The sequence below is a fragment of the Chelmon rostratus genome, chromosome 21 (genome assembly GCF_017976325.1).
Source record: "Chelmon rostratus isolate fCheRos1 chromosome 21, fCheRos1.pri, whole genome shotgun sequence".
Lineage (NCBI taxonomy): Eukaryota > Metazoa > Chordata > Actinopteri > Chaetodontiformes > Chaetodontidae > Chelmon > Chelmon rostratus.
Window position 1 is genome coordinate 4,618,873 of NC_055678.1, and position 27,286 is coordinate 4,646,158.

The window sequence follows — 27,286 nt, forward strand, 5'->3', positions numbered from 1 at the left end:
GAGCCGCAAATGACGGCGATATTGGACCGTTATTCTGCCTTTGTCCAGTTTTGTTTCACTAAAAAACATCCTGTAACGTATATCTAGTGATATAACGGTTATTTTTCTATTTTTTAAGCTCCGGACATTCTTGCTTTGGATTCGGCGTCGTTCTACAACTCCCACAGATTGATTTCTGTGACCCTACTTGTTGCAAAAAAAAAGCTCCAATTAGCTTTTTATAATCTTGCCCGTTGTTGAGCTAAATTGATGAGTTTTTACTGGCATCTCCACTCATGTCCGGAGGGTAACGTTGTTTCTGCTCGGTGTATGCTCCACAGAGGCGTCCTCTCTGCACTGCAGTCAGCGCTACTCGCTCAGTTGGCGTAGGAAGGTCACGTTACAAAGCGGGTCGGCACTCGCTGCTGCTGGAGAGAGGAGGACTGCGCAAAAACCACGGCCCGGATTTGTGCCTGGCTGACGTCATGTGGAGCCACAGACCTCTTTGACAGGATCCAGCAACGAAAAGCGCCGGGGATATATGAGCGACGTCCAGCCGGGAGATGTCGACGAGCACGTCGCTGTTTTGCGCCACATACTCGCCCGAGAAGTGAAGCCAGACGCGGAGATTTCGCTCAGCTCGATTGTGCGATTGCGGCGCACCATGAGAGCGCCTACCCGTCATTAAAGGGACTACAACGGCTGCTTTCTGCCTCAAAACGAGCTGTTGACCGTGGAGGGATAAGCAGCCAGAGAACAACTGCTAATCCCCTGGACGGTCACATTCACGGCGGGGCTCGGACCCGACAGAAATGGACAGGGCAGCACGAACTGGATTAGATGATCGGGAGTGAAGGAGACGCCGCGAACAAAGCGAACCTCAACTGTTATGCTCGTTAAGCCGCGCGCTCTTTATTTGGCTGGAAATGGGAGCTTTGACGAGCAGACAAAACATAGGCGTGGAAGAAGTGGACATTCCGTCCAATTCGGTGTACCGTTATCCACCGAAATCTGGTAAGTCACCGGACAACAGGTCAGACTGGGGGCGGGTGTCGGTTACATGCCTCGAAGCAGAATGCAGATGATTTATGTCGAGCTTTATGGGGGGGAAAAAAAAAAAAAAAGTAGCCTGGACATCACCATCAAAACCATCACCATCATACCTCGGTGCTGACAGGCCTGCAGGGCATGTGAGCCTTTCACCTGGTGGAGCTACCTGTGGATAGATGGAGGACCAGTGCCTGGTTTATCAACTTATTCTCCCCTTTATAGATAAGTTTGCATTTACTTCAGGGTCATTTTATCATATTTATTTATGTCACTGTTGTATTGTCCACGGAGGGACACTAACAGCAGCACAGGGACATGTCTGCATTGTGAATCCACATACAAAGCCACCTATTTTCATCCATTCTCTTGTGCATCCATGAGCATCTATCAGCAGGCCGCTGGACTTGTGTTGAAGGCACCAGGACTGCCTCAGTCTGTAAAATAATAAATATAAAAAGACCAACATGAAGATCAGCAGTAGATAAGTTTCATACATGGAAGTTATTGGTGTGTTCAGGGGAAATTAGTAATTTTTAAAAATTAAAATAGGACCATTTTCAGAAAAGAAAACAGAAAAGCACAAAATCTCCACATTAACATGGAATTAGAGAATATTTGGCTTTTTTTCTTTATAGATTTAATGATTTGGCAGTTTTTAGAACTGATTAATTTGTGTTAAAGTTGTGCTGTGAAGTAATTCAGCTCTAATTTAAAGAGGAAAACAGGATTATAATAGATCTGTTTCTCAGGTCACAAATGTAATTTTTTTCTATGTCAAAAAGGGCTGCAACTAATTATCTTTTTCTTGATTGATAAATTTTTTGTCATCAGAAAATAATGAAAAATGTCCACCACAATTGGTGGTGAAAGATGGTTAGATGGATAGATGGATAGATAGATAGATAGATAGATAGATAGATAGATAGATAGATAGATAGATATTGAGTTTATTATCATCTATGATTATGAAAATCAGCAAAAATTCACATTTGGAAGCAGAGCGGAAGCTTTTTGCATCACAAATTTCAGCTGATCAACTAATTTTTCTCAGCTTGAATCAAAACCGGAGAGCTTGGTCAGATTCTGAGTCCTGTTTACTTTCTCTTTGATCAGCGATTTCCTGACTGCAATCGCAATTTCGCCAAATTTTTATTGTTTATTCTTAAGGCAAAAGTTCTCGTACCTGTTTGTTTTAAGACTAAATGATGCATTTGAGAGATTTTCCTCTTATTTTAAAATGCTTGAAAGTTTCATGTTGATGCTGAATTTCAGGTAACCTGCATCAAAACCTTTCCAACAACCCCAAACCGTTCTGTCTGACCCAGTTCACCCGACTCAGAAACTGTCCTTTGGGCCTCAGGCTGACCCGTGTGTTTGGAGTCTGGCTCGTCGTTGTCGTTCCTCCTGGTGACATTTTCTGATTGCAGCTCTGCGTTCAGCTCCCCGCCAGTGTTCAGCAGTAACTCAGTATTACCGTCAAAAAATCGCATTGTGCAGAAATGATGTTATTGCTTTTCAAGTTTATCGTAGGCAAAGACATAAAGTAAATTAGAATATCTCACAAAATGAAACCAGGAACAGAGTCGGGTAATATAAGAAGAGACGTGATGTCTTAGGCTATATTCTGATGTCATAATGATATCTTGGATTTATAGTGATATTATGTAGTGAAGAAAGCATGAAAAGGAAGAAACATTGTTGACTTGTGGCTGCCATAAGCACCCCTCTCACCACCATTTAGCTGAATTAGTCACAGGCTGTGTATGAATTTATGATATAACAGTCCTGGTTACAGCCTGAGGGAAGGTGGTGGTGGGAAGGGAGGAAGGCGGCGGCGGCGATGGCTGCTGGTGAAACCGATCTGTCAGCCCCAGTTCCTGTTCCTGGGATCTGGTGACAAAGCCTCGGCCAAGCTCGCCTCTCCCACCTGCTGTAAATAATAATAAGGTGATGAAGAGAGGGAGAGAGCGTCGTCATCGGGCCTTTTTTTAGCTCGTGATTTGTCGTGTTATGGATTTCTCTGCAGTGTGAATGGCTTTCGGGTCGGAGCATCCAAACCCTTCCTCCTCTCCTGCATTAATAAGTGTGAAAGACGACGGAGCAGACCAGCTGATACAGGACTGGCCTGGACAGCATGTATTTAAAGACTCCAAACCACCATTACAGTCTTATGATATTAGCCCACCCTGTCATTAAAAGGCAGAACCTCTATTTAGTCTTGCTGTCATCAACCCAAAGTCTTGGTAAACATGGTGGACAAGCTGCAGGCCAATAACAACCTAATTTCAGCCAGAGCGCCCTCCCCGATGCCTTTCAGGCCTTTTTTTGTCATCTTGAAACAAAAGAAAACACTTCTTAAATGGAATTCCTTGTCTTACCTGCCACCTGTGCTTGATAATTTGAGAACAAACCCTTGTGAAGCTCACCGGTGGTTGCTTTTGGTGTTTGAGATCAAGCAGTTTGGGATTATTTTGCTGCTGCAGTGACAGGAGGTATCTGTGGATAACGGCTCCAGATAAATGGTTCAAATATTTAAAGGAAATGTTAATGTTTTATGCCAGTGAGGTGCCAGATGGGTAAAATTAGCCCCAAAAAAGCTCAGTTTATAACAGTGTTTTTGTCTGTTAGGGGCCCTAAAATTATACTCTAAAATTACAGAATGTATGAATGGAAATTAAAAGCAGAATTACACCAAATTAACCACATTGTGCTCAGCAGTACTGTTTTTTGTAATCTCAGATGATGTGATGTATTTTGAGTTAAATGTGTGTAAACGTGAGTCTCTCCGTGTGCAGGGAGTTACTTCGCCAGCCATTTCATCATGGGGGGAGAGAAGTTTGACTCCACCCATCCGGAGGGTTACCTGTTTGGGGAAAACACAGACCTTAACTTCCTGGGGACCAGACCTGTGGCGGTAGGTGTTCTCACACACTACGAGCTGTGTTAAACGTCAGAATCTGTGCTGTTCTGGAGCTTTCGAGCGCATCCATCACACCGTCTTCCTCACTGGAGGGAGTTTGTCCGGTTGTTAAGGAGCCGTTGATGTTGAAATTTCCATTTCTTCTCAGACATGTTGCTGCAAAAGTTGTCCGGGATTAACTTTCAGTCTAACTTTCAGTAAAGTATGCATGAAAATACGAAATAAAGAAAGGCTTTTGGCCCGCAAACAACAAATATTTTCATTCTTGATTAAGGTATCAATGTTTTTTGGTCAGAAAATAGTGAAAAATGTACAACATTGCTTGTTTAGTTCAACCAGCAGTCCAAAACCAAAGATGTTCAATTTATAATGATAGAAAACAGAGAAAAGCAGCAAATCTTCACATCTGAGAAGAAAAAAGCAGCACTTTTGGTATTTTTGCTTGATGACTTGATTGTCAAACAGATTTTGTGCTGGTTGTTGAATTCATTAGTTGACCGTCGTTGCAGCATCAAAAGGTGTAGCTGTCTCGTCCTCATTAAACGGGGCTTGATGCATTTCAGCCCTGACTCCTGCAGTGGCAATTAACATGCTTTCAGACTGCGGCTGCGATTTATTTCAACGTCTCATCCTGTCTAATTAAAAGTGAAACGACGGTCTGCTGGCTGCGCGTATGGAGAGGCTGATAAGTGAGGGATCCTCCGGAGGGTTCGCAACCTAATCACGAACCTGCGGGTCAAACTAATGAGAGCCGCAGATCAAAACGAGCTCAGGTCCTGCGAGGAAAGGCAGAATTTGACACAGACTGGAAGCTTGGAGGGAGTTAAAGTGTTTGACTTGAAGTGAAGCTGATATGGAGAGACTCCGCTCCATCCCTCCGTGTACTAATCTCAGTCGTTCTGCTGTTTCTGTCTAGACTGGGGCTAAAATTAGGAGTGCAGTTTTTCTCCTGATTATGTGGGTGTTTATAATCCTCCCGTGGGCACAGAATTCAGCTGGTGATGGCGTGTTTCTTTTTTTTCCTTGTATGTGTGACTGAAGCTTTACCAGCATTATATAATGTTTGGTGGTTTCTAAGCAGATGGTGCCGTGGAATCATAAAACCGACCGCAGTTGTTGTGTTCTCGGTCTCCTGCCACCGCTCTACAAATATGATAATGGACGGGCTATATTTAGGGGTTTTCAGAAACTCCAGTGTGAAGCACAAGGATATTCAAAACGGATTCTTAGCCACATTAGCAGCCCTATGGATGGCAGTGCCAGTCAGTCCACCACTATGGTCCGGACTGAAATATCTCAACAACCATTGGATGGATTGCCATGTATTTTTCTATATATATTCATGCTCCTGAGAGGATGAACCCTACTGACTTTGATGATCCTCTGACGTTACCCATGGCACCACCGTGAGGTTGATATTTTAAGGTTTTAGTGAAATGTAAACAAATATTGAATGGATCCTCCATGGGATTTAAAAAAAAAAAGATATTCATGTTCTCCAGGGGATTCATTGTTGTGACTTTGGTGATGGCTGAACTTAGTGCTAATAAGAGAAAGGTCCAGCTGTGGGCAACACATCTGGCCTGGTCTGTGAGCCAGTAAAATGAAAGAGTCCCCAGGCATGAGGTACATCACTTCATATATGCTTTATTTATATAAAAGAAACGAGGACTACTTTTATTGTGAATGCATCTATATATAGTGATGGAGGGATGAGGCGAGGGACATTCAGTTGGTTGCAATCTGCCACCTCACCACTAGATGCTGCTAAATCCTGCACACTGGTCCTTTAATCCCTTTCTTCTCAGAGCGGGTAAAAGTACTGTAATTTCTGTGTAAACAAATCTGCTATGACTGAAAAACAAAAGCCAAGAAAGCCACACAAAGAGTGAAATGTTCAGCGGTGGAATAAAAGAGCTGATACTTATGTAGAAGTAGCAATACCGCAGTGTAGAATTACTCCGTTACAAGTAAAAGTCCTGCATTGACATTTTTACGTTGTATTTTAAGGTAGGTTACACACAATACAAGAAAGCATGTTTAGCTAATTTTTTACTTTACGTTAACGTTACTTGTTTTGAATTAGGTTAAATAAAAGAAAGAAAAACATGAGGTCCGCAGGTGGAACCTTTTGGCTAATTAGCAAATGTTAGCATGCTAGTATGTTAAAATAAGATGGTGAACATGGTGAATATTATACCTGCTTTGTGTCAACATGTTAGCATTAGCAATGTGCGCTTGTTAGCATGCTGTCATTAGCATTTAGCTCAAATAAGTAAAGCCTCTCTGAGCTGCTAGCAAGGCTGCAAACGTCTGCTTTCACTCACCTGCATTGAAAAAAGTTTTTATTTCAGCCTGTTGCTCTTATGTTTCATGATTTTTATACGCTAGAAGACCGACAGTGTCGCCTGTGTTTCCCGATGAATGGTTCCTTTCAGCATCTGTAACTCTGTGTGTGTGTTTGTTTGTGTAGTTTACAGGCGTGACTCCTGCTGAGCCCAGATGTGTAATAGCACTGAATATGGTGCCATTCACAGCCACACACACACACAGATGAGGGGTTGTAGTGTGTGGAGGTATCTGACCACATCCTCAAACCACCTCAGCTCTCTCTTTACGCTCAGTCAGCAACTTCTGGCGTCAAACACACAACAAGCTGAGAAGTGAACCGCAGATTGGGTCAAGTTTAAAGGCTGTGTGTCGATTTTTACGCCGGGTTTTTAACACTAAAGATTGCTGGTCGCGAGAGACCGCAGCCGGTCACGGAAGGTTTTTCCCGTCCTTATCTGTGACCCGATGCTATCAAAATTCTCCTGATGCGGTAAACTTCAGCCATCTGGTCCTTTTAACCGGCTTTAAATAAAGACGGGCACTGTTTGACCCTGGACTGTTTTACACTCCTGCGGTCCCTGTGTGTGCAGAAATATGCTGAACGCTGTCTGAAGTGTCAGCCTCGTCCCTGGAAAGACACGGTCTGAGCAGATTTTTTGCTCCGGGTCAGCACTTGTCAGCTCGGATCTCGCTGGTGCTGACCAGCCGAAACACTTTTGTGTTAAGGTTAAACCTTGTGTAACCCTGAATTCTCTGTGGTAAAGAGAGGAATGTCGGGGTGGTTGAGAGAAGATGAATGCCGCTACTCTCCAGTCTCGTAACATGTATTTTACATCTATAATTTGTTTTCTTTTTGTTTTCAGTTCCCATATGCAGCCCCTCCACCTCAGGAACCAGTAAAGACGTTACGAAGCCTTATAAACATCCGTAAGGACACGCTGCGGCTCGTACGGTACGCACCTATACCCACCTAAACATATATGTAACCCCTCATTACACTGCTGTCTAATTTTATGTCCACTGAGCTATTTTTAGGGAAACAACCACGACAGCTTATTTAAAGGATAACTTTCGTTCTTATTTCTAGCATTAAATACGACCATTTAGACACCCAGACAACTTTGGTGGCATTTGGAGTCGTTTTGAAGAAATTAGCCCCAGAGGAGCGGCACATATCAGTATAATGCGGGTACTCGGGGCATCCATGCGCAGCCTCTATAAACGCATAATCTGTGGCGAAACTCGTTCATATTCCAATAATTTGTTATGATGTGCTGGTGCTATTCCCCTCTGAGCCGGCAGTCGGCTAGTTTAGCTGTAGTTTGACACAGCTATGGTTCGTTATTTCGTATTCGTAGCCGACCGCCGCAGAGTTAGCCGTGTTGTGGCTGGCTGCTTCAGAGATGACATCATCCACCTCAAAGGTAGTTGTCTAGAGACGCCGGATGTTGATAACATGCCACCACGGGCTCAGAGGGGAATAGCACCAGTATATCATAAAAAAATATTGGAATATGAACGAGTTTCGCACAGATGATGCTTTTATAGAGGCTACGCATGGATGCCCCGAGTACTCGCATTATATGGATATACGCGCCGCTCCTCTGGGGCTAATTTCTTCAAAACGACTCCAAATGCCACCAAAGTTGTCTTGGTGAGTAAATGGGCGTATTTAATGCAACAAATAAGGTCCAGGTTGTAAAAAACGAAAGTTGCCTTTAAGGCACAGTGTCAAATCATGCATGTTTTTTTTTTAGTGTGATTCAATATTTTATTCTCTTCAGGTATGATCATGAATACACAGTAACAATATAACATCCAATTGCCACATTCAAGCCAAAAATAAAAGCACAAAATGTCCCTGAACACAGGACAAACACTCACATACGCTGAAAAAAATCATCTATATCAAACATCAAATACAGGAAAAGTGATTCAGAGATCTAAAGAAGTCCCATGTTGATTAATGACTGAAGATTCGTTCCTTACATGATGACAAACAATAAATCAACCCACCCGCTGCAGAGGATTTATTTATTGGCGCTTAAATCACTCTATAATTGGATTTCACGGCTGTTTTATAAATGCACACTCCGCATGACTCAAAGACCAGGAAATGGAGCTTGGATCATGCTCAGATTTCTGTTCTCTGCTTGAAGAACGTTCTCCCCTCGTCCTTGTCTCCTCCTCCACCCACCTCTTCCACGCGTAGGTGCAGCGAGGACCTGAAGCTGCCGGGTGACGAGGCGGCGGGGAAGAACCGGGCCTGCTACAACATAGAGTTCACCTTCGACGCCGACACACAGGTGGCCATAACCATCTACTACCAGGCCATGGAGGAGTTTCACAACGGAGTGCCAGTGTACGTGGAAGCAGGTTTTCTTATCTACAAATAACGTTGTGTGCATGATGTTAAAATATTTACTGATAACCAATCACTTCAGTCAGTATCTATATTTTTACTCATCATTCTGTAGTTCCAATCAGTGGAATTTGCCTGATATGCTTTCTCTTTGTTAATGCACGTGCTGATTTGTTGCAAAACACTAAACTGTCTGCAATCAAGAGTCTGCAATCATTCCAGATGAGCACAAATTACTTCCAATCAAATGTTGAAAATGTGCCACATTTATCGTGGCAAAATGTTTTTGCACCAGCAATTTGTCGACAGCAGGTGCGTCCTTAAACACGTCCTTGGAAAGTACTTGCTGTCACACTGTTTCCTCGAGAGGCAACTAGGGAAGCACCGCCCGAGCGGCTGCCCCCATCAAAGGGAACTTCTCCGATTCTCCACATCAAAGTTCTTTAAAGCCTTTTGTGTGATCAGCTGTCTCAGCGTCGGCTGGGTCTGAAGAGCACAAGTCTGAGAACAAAGCAAAATCAGCTGGTGTGGAGTTAAAAAGAAGTGAGCTTTCCAGACTTCTGTAGCCGCTCCTCATCTCTGCTTGTGGCTAGCATCCGCGAGGCTAGCTGCTACTAGCGTAACACAGCGGAATCTCTGACTGAACTGCCCATGTATTAGTTGCATTGTGGGTAATGTAGGCGACAGGTTTGACATTCAAATGAAAAAAGATGATATATGTGGTTCTGTTGCATTGATTTTACATTTTTTTTAAACTTTCCATCGTGAATCCTACAGTGCTGTAAGAGTGAAATGCTAATTGGTGGAGTACTCTTTTAAGATGGTTTGGGATCTGCCACAGCAATCGCTGGCATCAAGTTACTGACATAATCTGAGCTCTGTGCAGTGTGGTACACCTACTTTATATGCAGAAAAGGGAGACGGTCAGCGTGAGTATCGGTAGAGAAAAGCTAGATTAATCGCATCCCTAGTAAAGATAAAAATAGGGACATCTGCTACCTTTAGTTCTACCTTTATCATTTAAAGACCAGCTATACCGGCCAGTCTGGAAGCAAAGTTTCTATGAATATTCATGCAGACAGTCATACGTTTTGCCAACGCGGTCTTGCATGCATGTCTCACATTAAGCATCAGTATCTGCATGTCTTGCATAAACTGCTGCCTGTGATTCTAGCTCTGTTGGGAGAGGACGCAGGATGCAAGCGGACGTTGCTTATCTCCACTTTGCATAAAATGAAACATCACAGAAAATGTACTGAACTATGCTAACTGCTCATTTAAACAGAAATAGCCTATTATGGTTTAAATGAATTAAAATGCACCTTTAATCAACAAATGCATCATCCGTATGTCAAACTGCAGCAGGCGTAAGTGATCTCTTCCTGATGCCGATTAGCTGTCGCTCACCTCCATCATGTATTTATGCAGTTGTGTGCGTTGATGCGACTGCATGTGTGTGTTTCCCGCAGTTACCTGCCCCAGGACAGCTCTCTGCAGTCTGAGACGGTGCACTTCAAGAGGGGAGTGTGCCAGCAGTTCTGCCTGCCGTCGCACACCGTCAACCTCAGCGAGTGGGCTGACGAGGAGGTACGCCGATGACATGCCTGCACGAGGCTGTGCTGTGAAACCAATTTATACACACTGCAGGTAGACACACCTCATCTCCTTGCTTTCTCCTCAGCTGCTGTTTGATATGGACAAAGAGGTTTTCCCCATGGTGGTGCAGGCTGTTGTAGACGAGGGGGAAGGTGAGTTACTGCCTGTTCATCGCTCTGAGTGTGTTGTGAAAGTGGAGCTGCAGAATTTTAAGCAAAAACACGTCCACTTTCTTTCATCTTTGCAGAACATTTGGGCCACTCTCACATACTGCTGGCGACGTTTGAAAAGGTGAGTCAGAGCCAGTCAGCGCGATATGTTTGCAGGAATTTGCTGTTACCGTTGCTTATTATTAGCAGAGCTCTCATATGGAGCTGAAACTGTTCATTTAATAACACAAAAAAATTTGTGTGTTTGTAATCATCAACACAATGACGACACATTTCAGGAGATATTTATTTACAGAGGACATTTATTGAAGAAAAACTGGGACAATTGTATCACTTTTTAGCCTTTTGGACAATGAAAAGACACATTTAAGATAAGTTATGATATCATGATAGCCAGAACCATGATATTGCAATAGCTAAAATCCTAGAGAACATCTTATTTCGTATCAATCGCATTACACTCGTCCAGTGTATCGCTGTACATAGCATGTTACCATGACAACTGAGCCTCCCCCCTCGCCCTTCATTGTCTTACTTCTATTTGTGGATAATCATGCTTTAAATTTTGGAATCACACTTCCCATAATGCTTTGGGGGATGTAAACAGGAAGTATGATGTTGCCATTGATTCAGTGAGTAACGCTGCAGGCTATGGGCCCTGTTTTTTTTTTTGGTTTGTTTGTTTTTTTGCCTATATTTGTTTACTTTGGCAAATTATCACAATTGAAGATATGCTGAATTAGCTATTAGCCTTTACTGTTTTCAACGTACCCATGGATGTACAGTCCGCTCTCAGAAGATTACTGTGATGCTGAATCAAACTTAAAAATGTGAAGTTTCTCAGGGAAGTTCTGCAGTTATGAGGAGTGTCTTGTTTCTATGGTTTCTAAGTGGATTTATGGACATGATGGACATCAGATATGATGATATCGTTACAAAGCGTAAGTCACACTGAATTTAGAAATATGTGTGTCACGTCTCTGTGTTCAGGTTTGACTTGAGTTATTCGATCTCAGTCAAATCATGTGGGTGCTGAGAGTTTTGTGCTGACAGCGTTGTCAGATGGGCCAATTCAGCAGGTCAAACTACAATAACTGCACCTGCTGCTTTCACCTCACACAGTATCCACTGCCTCACATCTCTCCCTCCGCCCTCCCTCTGATTGAACGCCCTTTGTGTTGTGGCTATCCAGACACTACAGAGAAGGATTAATAATCAAAAAATGTTGGACAAATTAAACATCTCCTTATTTCTGGGTGCTCATTTGCAAAGACTCCAATCCCTCATTTCTTTAAGGAAGCTGCAGCAGAGGCAAAACGGCTTTATGACCTCAAACATGAATATGTAGGAGCATCAGAAGTCCTCTTCATGACATTACAGCGCTAATAAAAAATACATATATAGAGGTTTTGTGTATATGATTTATAGATACTAACATGGACAAAGTGCAGTTCATGCAAAGTAAATTAATGTACAACTGTTGCTCTCTTTGTCAGCACATGGACGGGAGCTACTGTGTGAAGCCTCTGAAGCAGAAACAAGTGGTGAATACTCCTGCTTTTCTTCTCTCTCTTCCTTCCTCCTTTTGTGTTACTTTTTTTTTTCCGCCTTTCAAAGACAACGCTAAAACAAAGCTTTATTTCCCTCTTGAACATAACGCACGGCCCATGAGAGCTGCTGCCTTTATTCTTCATTCTGTTCTTTTTCCCCAGGTGGATGGAGTGAGTTATCTGCTGCAGGAGATCTATGGGATAGAGAACAAATACAACAGCCAAGAATCAAAGGTGAATATCAGACGGTGCTCTGTCTGCTCCTCTTTGAGTGCATCAGAAGTGACAGCGGCAGTGTAGTAAAATCAATCAGTGACTCAGAAAAGTTTTTTTTTTTTTATCTCAGGTTGCTGACGACGAGATCAGCGACAACAGTGCCGAGTGTGTGGTGTGTTTGTCGGATGTGAGAGACACACTCATCCTACCCTGCAGACACCTGTGTCTGTGCAACGCCTGCGCAGACACGCTGCGCTACCAGGCCAACTGCTGCCCCATCTGCAGACTGCGTGAGTTCCCATCCACGACAAAGAACCGCGTTACAAAATGAGAAAAGTGGTCCTCGCTGCCTCTTAACACTGTTAACGCTCCCTTTAAAATTTCTATTTCATTACGATTGAAGCAGTGCAATGTTCAATTAGCTCTTTATCAGGTATCAGGAATTAACTGAGTGTCAAGTCAAGTATGTGGATATTTTGGAAAAAAGGAATTATCTATGGTGTTTGTTGTTCATATGCAAGCAGCATTTTGGGATTTTTTTTAAAATACCTTCTAAAGTACAGATTTGTTCAAACTGGCTCCTGTGTATCTGTGGGTACAGTTTGGGAAACGATGATGTCATCACCTTTCAACAATGGCACACTACTGGTTAGTTTAGCTCGGCAGCGAGCCAGAAAGGTGTTAAATAAATACAAATAAATAAATAATTAGCTAAGGTCGAAGGTCGTGTGGACAGATTTTTTTTTTTTTATGTGGGGGGTTGGTGGAATGGAACATGTGTTCAAGGCCTCAGGTGTGAGTCATTGATTAAAAAAAGATTATTTAATCTGCAGACTGTTTAACAATGTTGCCAAGCAGGAATCACAGACTGGGAGTCTGGAAAAGGTGGTCATGTGTTTTGCACGCTGAGGTGATTCTTAGGAGCTAAACAGTCAATTTTCCCTTGTTTTTACTTGCTAAAATATCACTCTGATGCACACTGACACTAAAGTGGCACCACGTAAATTGCGCGTTTGGTCTCATGCAATGTGTATTTTAAGGCGTTTCTCTACAGAGGCTCAAAATTTCAGCAATAGCCGCTGCAACTGATTTCTTACTGCTAAAATCTGAGCAAAGCAAGTGTAAAATCTACAGCATTGTTTTAATGGACACACAGAGGAAGAGAGACTATAGCAAACAAACAGTGAGCGAGAGACTTTTCATGTCTCGTAGCAGCTCCAGTTCAGTGTGTCATTATTGAAACAGTTAAAAGTAGGACGATGTATTATTTTTTATCTGTTTACTGTAATAATCCAGTCGAAGTAGTTACACTTATTCCTGAGCTGAGAAGATCAGGCTGTTTAATGTGTCCACACATATGGCCCTCACATATGTTCAGCAGCAGGAAACACTTTGTTTCACGCTCTGTTTCAGATCTGTTCAACACGGTCAGAACAGCCCAGCATTGGATCTTACGCAACAGAGCTTTATGCATTTTGCTTTTGTATCTTCAGATGATTGGTCTTTTTATTTTTTATTAATTGTGGCCTTGAAATATATCAGTCGTTCTCCTGAATTGTGAATGTCATCGTCAATTCTTCTTCTTATTATTATTATTATTATTATACACATGATTTAAATCTCTTTTATTATCATTTTGTTTTTCTTTTAGCATTCAGAGCTCTGCTGCAGATCCGAGCCATGAGGAAGAAACTCAGTCCTCTTTCGCCCACCAGCTTTAACCCCGTCATCACTTCACAGACGTCTGACTCGGAGGAACACTCGGTGAGATCAACGCTGACGCAAACAAACAGAACATGTGGAGAATAATGATCGTTCTCAGTCCCAGTAAACTCGCCTGTGTCCTCTCCTCGTTCACAGGCGTCGGAGCACATCCCTCCAGGCTACGAGGCGGTGTCTCTCCTGGAGGCGTTGAACGGCCCCCTCAACACCTCCTCGGTGGCCCCTCCTCCCCTCCACTCTGGTCCCAGCCACGTGTCCGGAGCGCTGCCCCCATACAGCAGCGAGCCTCACCCGGCACCGGCCCGCTCGCTGTCCCCTCTGGACCACTCCAACTCCAGCCAGGGGCTCAAACTCAAGAAGAGTGGGTCGAAGTGAGTGAGGCAAAGTCAATGTTTGGTTTGTCTGCTTGAAACTTGATTTTTACCTGGTTTTTACAGCCACACTCATCCAAAATTCGATTATCTGCTGCAAAAAGGCACTGTTCAGTATAGTTTACAGCTGTCTTGCTGTGAATAGTGTGCACAGTGTGCTTAACACAAAAGAGAGAGAAAATGCTAAATTACTGCTGATTATTTGCAGTAGTTCCTCTAAATTACTACAGCAACAACAGCTAAACTGCAGCGTTTGCACTCAAGGTTTGGAGCTTACAATAATAAAGTTGTTTGATAAAGCGACATGTCAGCCATTCAGAAATTATCCAACACTTTAGCCTTAAATTCAAATTAAAATCAGCTGACTAATGTTAGTTATATCCAGCAAAAACATATTAATTCTGCAGTTTTTGCAGCATTTAAACTATAATTCGAACCACTTCAAACTGCCGTTCAATCATCGCCCCTGAGACACTAATGTAGTACCAGATCATCAGGTGTCCCCCGTATCGCTCTCTTTCAGTTTCCACCATAGTGGGTCAGTTTTACAAAAAAACCCAACACAAATCTGGAAGCTCTTCAGAGATTTTACGGGTAATAGTGGGAAGAGTTAAAATGACAAGATCTGATCAGATGTGTTAAGATATTGATTGATAGAATTCTGCACAGATTTCACATTTAATAGATCAGATAGAATCTAATGCCTATGTTTGCACTCAAATGTATATTTCTGGAGCCTATTTTAGATTTCTTTTTTGTATTCAGGAACTGAAAATAAAAGCACTCATTACCTAAATTGTCAAACATACAGTCATTATAACCACATCCTACTGAGTTCTCCCTGTGTTGCCTGAGTGTGTCTGACTGGTCCAGGTACAGCAAACCCACTCCTGTTTCGTCCATTATGTTGTTTATTTTAGGTCCCTTTCCCAGAATTCCTCTGTGCTTCCCGAGGAGGAAGATGAGAAGTCCTGCAGTGAATCTGAGGCCTGTCGCCACAAACTCGCTGTGGACCAGCAGGAGGTGTGTGTGTGTGTGTGTGTATGTGCGTGTGTGTCAGTGTCAGATGTCTCCACAGGCTGTGGTGCTTGTGTGTTTGTGTTTGGAGGATCATGTGGTGTTGTGAGCTCCTCTCTTACTGCTGCGCTTGTTGTTTTACAGACCGGAGTGACTCCAGACAGCGAGAACCTGACTCTCTCCTCGTCTGGAGCCATCGACCAGTCATCCTGCACCGGGACCCCGCTCTCCTCCACCATCACCTCCCCTGAAGGTATACATACACACACACGCACATGTTTTCTCTCTTGTGAGGACCCTGGTTGACGTGATGCATTCTCTAGCCCCTACCTCTAGTCCTAACCATCATAAACTAAATAACCCCAAACTTTACCCTTAACCAAGTCTTAACCTTCAAACAGTCCTTGAAGTGGTGAGGACTGGCCAAAGTGTCCCAGCAGTGCAGGAATGTCCTCATGGTTTAAAACTGAAATTGGTCCTCACATAAAGCAGAGATCACAAGCCCACACACACTAACAAAAAAGGCGGGGTAGCATTGAAAGTCACAACAATAGATGATATAAACGGAAACCACTTTTATTTCCTCATTTATTTTCTTCATATTGTATCGTAGATGTATCACGTCTGAATAGGACAGTCACTTTTAAGTAAAAGTCTTAACAGTCTTACTTGGAGATGAGGACTCATTCATCAGTAGCTGAGCTGTGGGTTTTGTTTTGAGCACTGACGGCCTCCTTAGACAAGGTCTGAGAGTGTTTTCTAATTAAATACCTAGTTATCATTTTGGATAATCCATGTTTTTAGGAATCTTCTCACTCTAATGTAGACTCATAAAAATAACTTTAAAAACTTTAATAGGCTAATTGAGCATAAATAAATTGTATTTATTTATTTTCATTTGAAAGTGTGCCCCCCCCACAGTGTCTGATTAGAAAAATTCTGGCCTTTGGGCAAATGTGGTTGAGGACCCCCAACATAAAGGCTGCAGCTGAAACGTGCACAAAGAGAGAGAAAATAAATTTGTCCTGTTCTGTCGTCCAATATCATCATACATCTATCAGTCAGTCATCTCTTATGCACAAAGAATAATACACAGAAGTGATCTGTTTAATAAATAACGGAAAGCGGAAAACAGAAAAATGTGTCTGGAGCCCCCACCAGAGCTGAGCTCAGTCTCCATCAGTATCTCTCTCACACTTCAGACTCTGTCTCCTGCTGACCAAACAAATGTCGAGTGTAGACTCCTTCATGAAAGAGCTTTGGCCATCACTCAGCAGCCCGATCGATACTCCTGTCTCCAAATTCATCTAGTATCTCCTTTAATTACTTAATGACTTAAATGACTGAATCTAACCACTTGTGATGTGGCATTGTGATCTTGCAGAGGACTTGTTAGACTTGTTAAACAGGTAAGTTGTTACACACAGACAACAGAGAAGTTTATACAGTGAAATCAGTGGAAAAAAAGCATAACAATTGAAAATATGTCTAATTATACACACGGACAGGAACTCCAGTGTTACGCCCGGCCTATGGGTACCTGAACGTAACATGAAGGGGCCATCCTTCACTGGTCTCACACAGTCGCACCAAGCGCGTTTTCACGATATAATTAATAGTTTTATTTATAACAATAGTTACTTTTTTTCTGGGACACAGAGATGAACAAATCAAATCCGAAATAATGTGTAAATTAATTAAGGAGTGAGTCCTACGCCAAAGAAAAAAAACAAACAAAACCATGCTATACTTTTAGGGAGTGTACCACTTTCCTATGCAAATAAAAAGATCGAAATGAAACACAAATTCTAACCTCCCTTTCTAACAAAAACAGGAGAAAAACTTGTTGAACACAAAGTCGTGGCTCACTCCATTTGCCCAATACACTGGATAACTTAGACAAAGGAAAACGCCGGTTCGATCGGTGTGTGCGCGTTGACTCAGCGAAGAATGGCTCCGCCCATCTGACCCACTCTGCCCCCTGGGTGACGTCCTCCTCCGCTTTATGAAAGATGTTCCTCCTATGTCCGCGCAGCATCGTTTGCATATCAAGTAGGCACTTAAAAGGAAGCACAAACAGAGCGAACAGGGAAAACACACAGCTACATAGAACTATTTACAACCACAGTTGTAACTCCAGTGTTTGATTTTAATACAAAAAACAAAATTCATTCCTTCTGGCAGTGTATATGGGTCTACTTTTCTTTTCATCTCTTTGTATTTGAACAGGACCAATGCACAAAGATAATTAACCTTGTATAAAACAAGAAGAGATGCAATGCACCAGCTTTTAGCAAATTGCTATTTTTCACCCACAGTCCCTGCACAGGGAGGTACAATGATATATTTATTATATTTAGAGTGTTGTATCATTGTTTTTTGGGTCTTTACACTGTTTCATGGAGGTGAACTTTCCCTCTCAGATTCATTTAAAGGGTTGCTTCACCCAGCAGTGATGCTGCTTGTTCTCACGCACCAGGTGCCAAATATCAGGCGAGCATGTGGCCCTTTCCCTAAACGAATAAAAAAATAAAAGGAAGCCATAAAAATCACCTATGTCTGAGTGACAAATAGCCGCCGTCAGCAGCTCAGAGGAGCCCGTCTGAACAGAGCTGTAGTGTTTTAAGGTCATCTATAGTATGCAGCCGTTCTCGTGCTTCCTTTTTCTTTGTGAAATACAATTTCTGCGTGTGCAGTTAATACACCTAATACTTTCTTACTTTAATTTGAGATGGCAGCTCACATGAATAAATATAAGGTTGAAGCACGTCAGCGCTTTTTATACTGGTGCCACTGGATCAGATTTGATGGGAAATCTGCAGAATGGCACAAAACAGGAAAAGAGGACTGTTATTCCAGCTGGAATGAAAGCCTCAGTGAAATAATAACTTCAAATATATCCTGTGGTACCAAACTAATCCTGGAAGAGCAGGGGGAAACGGCTAGCCTGGCTCTTTTTAAACCGGGACCTTTAAATTCACTAATTAGCACAACGTATCTGGGTTGTTTAAATCTTATATGTAAATGTATGCTAACTGTTTCTTGACGAACAGTTTGTGCATCCACGCCTCTGTGCGGATGTAGTGCGGGTTGCCAGATACAGTCGATGAGCACAGGCTTCTGTTCAGGCACAGTGTTAACAGACCTGGCAACCTCACTGTGATGATAAGATGCTGCACAATTACAGCATGTAGACCCCCTGAAAACCACAAATTGTTGTTTTACATTTCTGTTTATTCAGATTAAATACAGTACAGTATGTTTATTAGTGAGATTTAAAGTCAGGCTAGCTGTTTCCTTCTGCTGTTTCCTCTCGTCTTTATGCTATGCTAAGCTATACTAATCAAGGAGGAGTGTCATCAGTCTGTTCATCTAACCATTGGAAAGAAAGCGAATAAGCATATTTCTTCTGAAAGTTTTCTGCTGTTGGTAATTCTGTGACAGCAGGGGTCACTTTTTTCATATCTCACCTGGCAACCAAAGAAAAAAAAAAATCGTCCGACGCCGAGCCGGACCGTGATGTGTGTCTCCGTCTGTCTGCCAGACCCAGTGAGCAGCAGCCTGGTCCAGTCAGTGATGTCCATGGCCTCGTCGCACTCGCAGCACTCCCACATCAGCACTGACACCATGTCCTCCATGTCAGGGTCCTACCTGGCCGGGGCCGAGGGCGAGCACGGGGGGGATGATGGGGGAGACGGCGACGGCGAGGAGAACCGGGACGCCGCCATGGAGAGCCGAGGACCGTCGCAGCAGGATGGGGTGAGGAACCCGGGGGTGGAAGAAAAATGTGCGATGAACATGTTGTCTTCTCATTTGACTGTCTCCCTTTGTTTCACGCAGGAGTTTTCCCAGGAGCCAAAGGAACAAAACTACTCAGTGGCCGTAGAGGAGCAGGACTCAGAGGTGACTGTAAAACACTGATGTTTGCTCAGCAGGGTGCGATTAATGCTCATTTTATCTATTCACCTAATTTCATAAAGCTCTACAAAGCCTTGTTCTGTTTTCTCCAGGGAAATGATGTCACTGAGGAGGACTGCTCCTCCCCGTCGAATGGGAAAGGTAACTATGGTGACCATCGCTCACTTTTCACCCCTTACCCCTCACCTCCCTTTGCATCTGTTGCTCTCAGGCCATGTGAAAAAGACCTTTCATACAAACTATGTATTATAGACTTAGTAGTCGATCTAATATATCGCTGCTGTCCATAAATCTTTTTGAATCATGGCTGAGTAATGACAACCCTTTAAAAATAGAGGCAATAAATATCAGACACTGACCTCTAGATGGGGCAGTCCCTGTCAAAATGCACGCAGTGTTGGCTGAAACCACCACAACATGCAGCAAATGGCTTCTCATACAGTGTGTGTGCACTAGAACCTCGGTCTGCTTCACAGCGAAGACTTGATTCAAACACTGACACGATCCAGATCAAAATGCATTACCGTTGTCACTGATGATCCCACTGTGGTCTTCTTCTGTGGTCACAAAACTGGACTGAAGTCTAACACTGTGATCATGTAAAATCTGCAACATCCAGAAATAATCCCGCTTTAGTTTAGAAAAGTTAGAAGTTCTCTGTTAACTCTGCAGTAAGCAGCCAGAGGCTCAAAGTGCCTGCGAGACACTGCGAGCAGCCCAACTCGCGACAGTCCTCGTCTCGAGTCTGTGAAGGAATAGACGGGAACACTCACCGCCTCTGGCTATGAACTAATTCAGGGACTGGATCCTCCAAAGTCTGTCTTCCTTGACTGAAACAACAAGGCCGGTTCCATTTCAAACGCTCCGCAGAGAAACTCAAGTTTTATTTAAGTCCAAACCTGAAGGACAAAACCGCTGTATCCTCTGTAGCCCTCAATTGTTCACAGTCCCTCGTGTGCTGATCAGTTGGGAGATAGTTTGTGATCCCCCTTGTGTTTACCAGGTATTTGCATTCAGGTGGCGTTCAGTCACTAGTTAATATTCACATCATTGTGACCATGTAAGACCACAGAAAAAACACTATAAGCATTACTGAAAGACATTACTTATTACTTAAAGCATCCATAATTGATATTTATAACATAAAGTGTATGAAATAACAGTTTGAAAATAATGTGAGTCCCTTGTAGTGATGATCCTACAGAGAGTTATCACCTGAATCTGCAGCTCCGCTCATTGCTCGGCTGTCCGGTTGCAGCTTTACTGTTCTGATTCGCTCTCACTGCTCTCATAGTGTTTTCAGCAGCAGCCTCCTGTTTTCAGTAAAAACCTCCTCGGCAGACGGTCGCAGCCGCGTTAGGAATGAGCTGCTGAACACAGTGGAGCATTTAGCAGCTAAAAGGCCAGATATATCCCTCAGGAGATAAAAACAGTGAATTGTGGATCTTACATGCAAGGTGAAGATGTGTCACAAAAGTGGCAAAAAAACTAATTACTGTAGGTTTAATTGATGATTATTCAGGTTATCTTTACTTTGTGCCTTTAAACAAGTTCACGTGTAGAAAATGAAAACAGGACAGCACTCAGTCTAAGCTCTGGATGTATTTACTGACCATCGACACCCACTGTAACTTTAGCCTCAAGCCAGCTAATGACACACAAAATGTAATTAAGACAATTTTGGCTGTCCATCCCTCACCTTCAGCCCCTGCGCCAAGCTGACACATTTCCCACCAGTCTGTCCACGAAAAATAATACTGATATCTTCTGGACGATCCAGCCCCTGAACAGCTACACAGCTGACAGATCAGGCACGGAAAAGTCTGTTTGAGTGACTTTTACTCATGCGCCTCATGAGTTTCTTTATTGGTGAGTTTAATGAGCGCTACTCAAGCAATTAGCAATAAATATCGACTGATTCCAATCAATCGGAGCATCCTTTGGCTCACGACAGGAAATGAGCCTGTGCAGGCATCCTGTGTTGTTCGGATAAGGTTCTGCTGCACACCAGCTGCTGGCTTGCATTTGCATGATTTGCACCTATTTGTAAATGTTTGTGTGGACATGTGTATGTTCTCTATGTTTGTGTATGAGGTCTGTCATTTACACGCTCTGGCTCTGCAGAGCTCTGCACGCTGCATTCGCTTTTCTCAGCTGCTGCATCATGAAGTGAAGTGCTCCATCCGTGTGTGTGTGTGTGTGTCTGTGTGTGTGTATGTGTCTGTCCACGTCTGTGTGTGTGTGTGTGTGTGTGTGTGATGGAGCGCTAAACAATGTGTCAAGGTATTTGGAGAGTGTGTGTCGATGAACAGTAGGGCTTGAACAAGATCACCTTCATTAAACAGTTTGAAACTTGTATATGTAAATTAGTTTCTCTGTGGATTGTGCGTGTGTGTGCGTGTGTGTGTGTGTTTGTGTGTGTTCGGACACCTTGGGCCAGACTGAAACGATCTCTGAGCACCTGTGAGTTACTGAATGACCTTTCAGTTCTTTAGGAGACGAGCGGACCTGTGCCTGACAGACTGTGAATGTGCACACGCGCTGTAGGATGTATGTTTGCACGCACATGTGTGTGCATCTGCACCAGCGCTGCCAGACAGCTTCTGTATGTGCCCTGTCTGTGTCTCTGTGCTGAGCTGCCAATCATCCACTCATCTCTGCCAGTCTCTCCTCATTAGCACGCACGCACACGCACACACACACACACACACACACACACACACACACACACAGGCTTGCTGCAGGCATGAGGCACTTGCACATATTAAACATGCCAGTATCTGTTTTCTGGCCATGCTGGAAAAGGTGGAAAGATGCTAATCCATGGAGTTCTTAACAGTATTTCTGTCTAATTTCTCATCTTATCTGATTAATGAGGAAACAGACACCAAAATCAGAAGCTCATTCGCTCCACTGTGTCAGTATCAGTAAACACTGCTGAGTCACAGCCAAGAAATTGAGAATATGAGAACAGTGAGGCAGCTTTACAGCAAACTTGCCGGGAATTTTGAGTGATATGAGTCTGGTGGTTTTGTCTAAATTCATGAAAAACTCATGGTACATCACTGGTTCCAAATAAACTGAACATGGTGGGCAGACAAAGTTAAATTTAAGAGCAGAGACCAAAATTCAAGATATCAATGTTGTTAGAAAAAGTGAGCAGTATGGATCAAAACTTTATCAATCATGATATATGTTATTACAACCCCGATTCCAAAGTTTACAGTGCTCCTGAGTCTGTGTAGTGAAATCCTTTATACAGTCATGTGTTTGAACAGGTGTTTTCCACAACTGTCCCTGCCTTTTGTTGCTCCTGTCCCAAGCGTGTTGCTGCACCAAATTCAGAATAAGCAGATGTTTACAAAAATCAATGAAGCTGATGAGGTCAAACATTAAAGATATTGTATTTGTATTGTTTTCAGTTGAGTAGATGTCAAAAAGGATGAGCAAATGATCCAGTTCTGGATTATTAATGTGAGATATTGTAGCGATATTAAAGTGGTAGCTGCCATACAACATATATATTGTCATATTGCCCAACCCTGTATGGTACCACCTTCACAGTACTCATACTTTATCCCTCATGCCTTCTTTTGGAAGCAAAAAGAAATCATGAATCGATAAATATATAATATATCTAAATATTCAATTGAAAAAAAACACATTTTTCTAGCATTTTTAGACAGAAAAGACACAAATCTCTCCTGCTTGTGAGCATCAGAGCGCGCAGGTTATCGTTCCTTCATGAGTCAGACTCTTTCACTCTATTCGTGTGCCCCCCCCCCGTTGCAGAAACACTGGATTATAATGTATATTTAGGCCAAATGATAAAATGAATCAGAGCGAATGAGCTTGATTTTGGTGTCTCTCGGACAAATCTCATATAGAAGTCAGATACATGGTGGTAAAACGCAGAAATATTTGATCATTTATCATTTTATTAATGCCGTTCCAGCATGGCCGACCTCACCCCTCCACCTCTGACACCCTCCCCCTTCCCTCCCTCACCCTGCCTGCCCCACCCCCTCCCCACCCCCTGCTGTGCCTGGCTGCTCTTGTTTGACCTTTGCCCTCGCTTGCAGGTGGGCGGAGCAGGTGTCCAGAGTTGGCCAATAACAATCAGGGCGTCGCCCTCTGTGACACGCCCTCTTTGGGGTTGGATAATGAGCAGGCTCCCGACAGCCGATTCGCCGGTGAGTGGCAACCTCTCGAACATGGACCGATGAGAGCTGAGGACTGGGCATGAGAGTGAGGGGAGGGAGGGCGAGGAGAGGAAAAGTGGAGGAAGATGACGAGGGGGGAACAGAGACAGAGTGCATGAGTTCATCAGTCAGAATTAAGGATTTCTGACAAATTAGCTTGCAATGCTAACATGCTAATGCAAATCAAACAAGAAAGAAACAAAAAAAGAGAGATTTTTTAGTTAGAGGAGGTTTTGTAGTGTCGCTGCCCAGCATGAAGATCTGGAGGCCTCCTTCTTCTCTTCATCCCTACCCTTTGGTGTTGTGGTGCGTCATTGCTTTGTCAGTACTGGTTAGCGATGCACTCTCTCCCTCCTCCCCCCTTTAGCCGAAGCCCTGGTGTGTGTTCCTGTGTGTGTGTGGGTGTGGGTGCATCTGACGAGTGCTTTCCGCATGCTGTGTTTTCTGTTTCGTGCGAGAGAGAGTCCGGTCCATCCCAGAGTTCATGTTCAGCGTCTGCCAGCTCCGAGCCGCTTTGCCAAACATCTGTAACCCTCACACCCCTCCATCCTCCCTCCTGTCCTCCACTAACTAACCCTCCTCCCTGCTTCTTCACACTCGGCGAGTTACCGTGATGAGAGCTAAAGGTGTCGGTTTTGTTCTCGAGTTTTGGTTGTTCAGTAATTTTGGGTTCAGATTTGCTTCGCAGCCTTTAGCTCTGCATAATTCTCGTAGCTCTCAGCCCCCCCCCCCCCCCCCCTCTAAAACCCTGATTTACCTCCATTCACTTGAATCACCCCGTTGGTCTTTGATGGTGGATGGTGTGACATGTTTTCTCTTTCTGTGTCGTAAAAGTGTTCTGTTATCTCTCTGTTTCTCTCCTTTTTCCCCCGCCATTCTTCACATCTTCTGCTGTCTTTTCCCGGACATTTTTTCTTCCTGCCTCTCTCTTCTTTCTTTCCTTCGCTCCTCTCCTCTCGCCTTCTTTCGGATGGACAGATGAGGAGTCGTGCCCAGTGCACATTGAGGACTAGGTATGGAGTTATGGTTAGATGCTAGATCAGACACCGGGGTCATATATTGTAGATTGCTTTGTGTTGTTTTATCTGTCTGTTATGATTCAATTTTATTTAAAGTTCCTCTCCTGGCTTTGATTAAAGCCCTAAAAACAAATCTCCATTCATATATTACGCATATTTATACGTTTTTTCCATAAAAAATACTTTTATGTCTCAAAATGTCTTGAATGCGTGGGTCTATGAATATGCAAATAGTCCCCACTGTTATCTCCACCCACCTCTCCATCACCTACCAGCCCACCAAACACACAAACTTCTGCTTGTTCTCTGCTACTGTCGATGCATCAGGATGTTAATGTAACAGTAGTAGATAACACGAGCCTTCTGCTTGACTGCGTTATCATGATATGAAACCTGCACACCCAGGTTGATGGGATTGGTTTCTCGGCTGCCTGAATCCATGCCATTGGTCGGAAATGTTAAGCCGCGGCATTGGCCGCTTATTTCGCTCCTCATATGTCCTGTAGCATTTGGAAAAACATCCCATGCACATGTTAACAAGGCTGGAAACTTGATTTTCATTGGAGTGACCCTTTAAGATTGCAGTATTTGTCTTTTCACAGTCACAGAATCTACCTCTTATTATATTTTGTCATATTTTCAAATGGCAGAGTGCTACTTGAGGTGAGGAAGCTTTAATAGCTGATGTTATTCATTATTCATATTCTCCATGGCTGAGACCTAAAACTATTAATAATTAATTTTATTCCCTGAAAGTTGTGCTTATTCTGGATGATATTTACTGTTGCCGTTGAGTCAGGATCATATTATTTTGTTTATTCAATAAATAAGGCGTTCGATTTCAACAAAAGTATTGTGCCGTTTAAGAAAAACGCCACGTCCAAGTCAAGAAGTTTAAATCCTACACCCGTTTTTATCCAGATATACACACTGATCTCTGTTCTGCACCTGGAGCGTCTCCAGTCTAACCGGACTGCAGCGCGAGGCATCAAAAATGTCTTTTACAGGACGAAAAGAGACAGATTTTGATTTATAAAAATGCTTTCTGTGACATGTTTTGACATCAAGAGATAACCAAACATTTAACGCAGGGACACACGAGTGTGCTGAATGTTTTTCACGTCAGCTGGTCTTTAGTGTGTATGCAGGCTGCTCATATTGTCTCCCCAGTTTGCAGACATTTTTGGCTGCTGTTCTTCTCTGAGTTAGCTGCTAACTGCTGCTAGCTGGGGGACAGAACACATCATCAAACTGTCGCGTCCCGCCGGCTCAGACGTCGATTCAGCTCTGTTGCTGCCACATCCTGAGCTCGTAGGTTTTGAACAGAGGCGGAATAACGGCCTGTCCTGAACAGGCTGTTTAAAGCCACACCACAGGCGATGCAGTGACAGCTTGTTCAGCCTTATTCTCTCTATAAGGTGAGATGCTTTTGCACCACCCTCTTTTAACCATCTTTCCCTCTCTGTCTTCTTCCCTCCTTCAGGTCTCATGTACCTCGGGGGCTACAGGCCTGTTTTGGAGCCCCTCCCCCACCACACCTCCACCAGCAATATCAACCTGGAGGAGCAGGGGGCTGAAAACAGGGACGGCCAGAGTCCTAAACATCCCCGCCGCGGACCACTCATTGTGTAACACACTCAAACAAACGCACCCACACACACACACACACACACACACACACACACAGACGTCTCCGTCCAGAGTCTGCTCTTCTTACCCTGCCATAGTGCTGCATCACTGGATACTGTCCTCAGTGAACAGGGAAACCCCTCCTCCTCCTCCTCCTCCTCCGTCTGTCTGAACATTTCCTGGATTAATTGTCTTCGCTGGCACTGAAACTCCTCTGGAGCTGAAAGAGGAGGGAAGAGGAACAGAACGGCGCCACCTGTCTGTCGTCTGTGCACTTTTATCTCACAGGAGTTTCTTTGTTTTGTTTTGTTTTTTGTTTTTTTTTTTGTCTGTGACCTAACGTGGGAATGATTAGCCCACTGCTACGTTATTATTTATTACCTGTAGGTCTAGCCAATCAGAGCTGTGTATTGTGACACTATCTCTAGAACACACATGCTGCTCCTCTCCTTTCCTCTCCTCTATTACCAGCCAAACAGTCAGGGGCTACTGTGATCGGCAATCGGATTTATTACTAATGTACTTCTTCTCTGTTATAAACTGTATGTTGAATGAGCGGTCGGACACTATTTAACAGTCAGCTCACACCGGGCTACCTTACCTTAGCGAGCTAAAAACGTGCTGACTCCTCTTCCTCGGATCAGGGAGCTCCCGTCTCGACTTCGCATGCAGCTTTCGACTTCTGCTGATGCTTCTCCTCTCATTCCCCGCCATGATTTCCAAACACCTCTGCTGAATGTGAACGCAGAAGCGGTCGGACTTGTAAGGCGGCGGACGAGCCAGGAAGTGGCGGCCAAAAGGAACAGAAATGGACTGAAAGCGAAAAGGAAAAAGACACGTCGCGCAGAATGTAGGACGATGAACGCGGATCTTTCGAGAAGGGGAATGTATGTGACATTTAAATCGTCACGTAAACTGGAATTAAACTTTGAACCCTGGTTCTCTAAACACACACACACACACACACACACACCACGCCACCCTCTCCTTCTGCAGCTCCATCTTAGCATGTCAGTATTATCGTAGTGCAACTGGAAACCAACAAGTACCACCAAGCAATAAAGATGCCGAAACTGCATCTCCTCCTCTTCTCCTGCAGGAGGACGCTCAAACAGAAACTGTGTTTGCACTGGCTCGTTACATTCAAACTCAGACATTTCAGTGTGTTTGTTACTTTTTACCTTAATTTTGCCATTGTAAAGGGATTTCTTGTGCGAAAAAGCATCACACAGTG

The 27,286-nt window shown here is 43.5% G+C and overlaps 1 protein-coding gene across 3 annotated transcripts; it reads left to right on the plus strand.

Moving 5' to 3' along the window:
* Window positions 1-327: 327 nt before the first annotated feature.
* Window positions 328-26,312, plus strand: rnf157 (ring finger protein 157). 3 transcript variants are annotated; one of them, XM_041962571.1, is made up of 20 exons: window positions 328-993; window positions 3,825-3,943; window positions 7,144-7,232; window positions 8,493-8,642; window positions 10,112-10,229; window positions 10,324-10,390; window positions 10,486-10,529; window positions 11,905-11,952; window positions 12,121-12,192; window positions 12,305-12,464; window positions 13,826-13,938; window positions 14,035-14,267; window positions 15,188-15,290; window positions 15,429-15,537; window positions 18,829-19,043; window positions 19,125-19,187; window positions 19,295-19,343; window positions 23,285-23,395; window positions 24,383-24,417; window positions 25,907-25,972. In XM_041962571.1, exons 1-19 carry the CDS (start codon window positions 906-908, stop codon window positions 24,415-24,417), a joined length of 1,986 nt encoding a protein of 661 aa, XP_041818505.1. In that variant the 5' UTR covers window positions 328-905; the 3' UTR covers window positions 25,907-25,972. The 3 variants fall into 3 exon arrangements, with proteins under 3 accessions (XP_041818505.1, XP_041818503.1, XP_041818504.1); XM_041962569.1 differs by lacking the exon at window positions 24,383-24,417 and having other exon boundaries at window positions 25,907-26,312; XM_041962570.1 differs by lacking the exons at window positions 23,285-23,395; window positions 24,383-24,417 and having other exon boundaries at window positions 25,907-26,312.
* Window positions 26,313-27,286: the final 974 nt, after the last annotated feature.

Bases quoted from the DNA above. Each gene is read 5' to 3' on its own strand.
- rnf157 (XM_041962569.1), top strand. From the start codon at position 906: ATGGGAGCTTTGACGAGCAGACAAAACATAGGCGTGGAAGAAGTGGAC. The intron at 14,268-15,187 runs GTGAGTGAGGCA...TGTTTATTTTAG, and splicing joins CTCAAGAAGAGTGGGTCGAA to GTCCCTTTCCCAGAATTCCT. The intron at 19,044-19,124 runs GTGAGGAACCCG...TGTTTCACGCAG, and splicing joins GACCGTCGCAGCAGGATGGG to GAGTTTTCCCAGGAGCCAAA.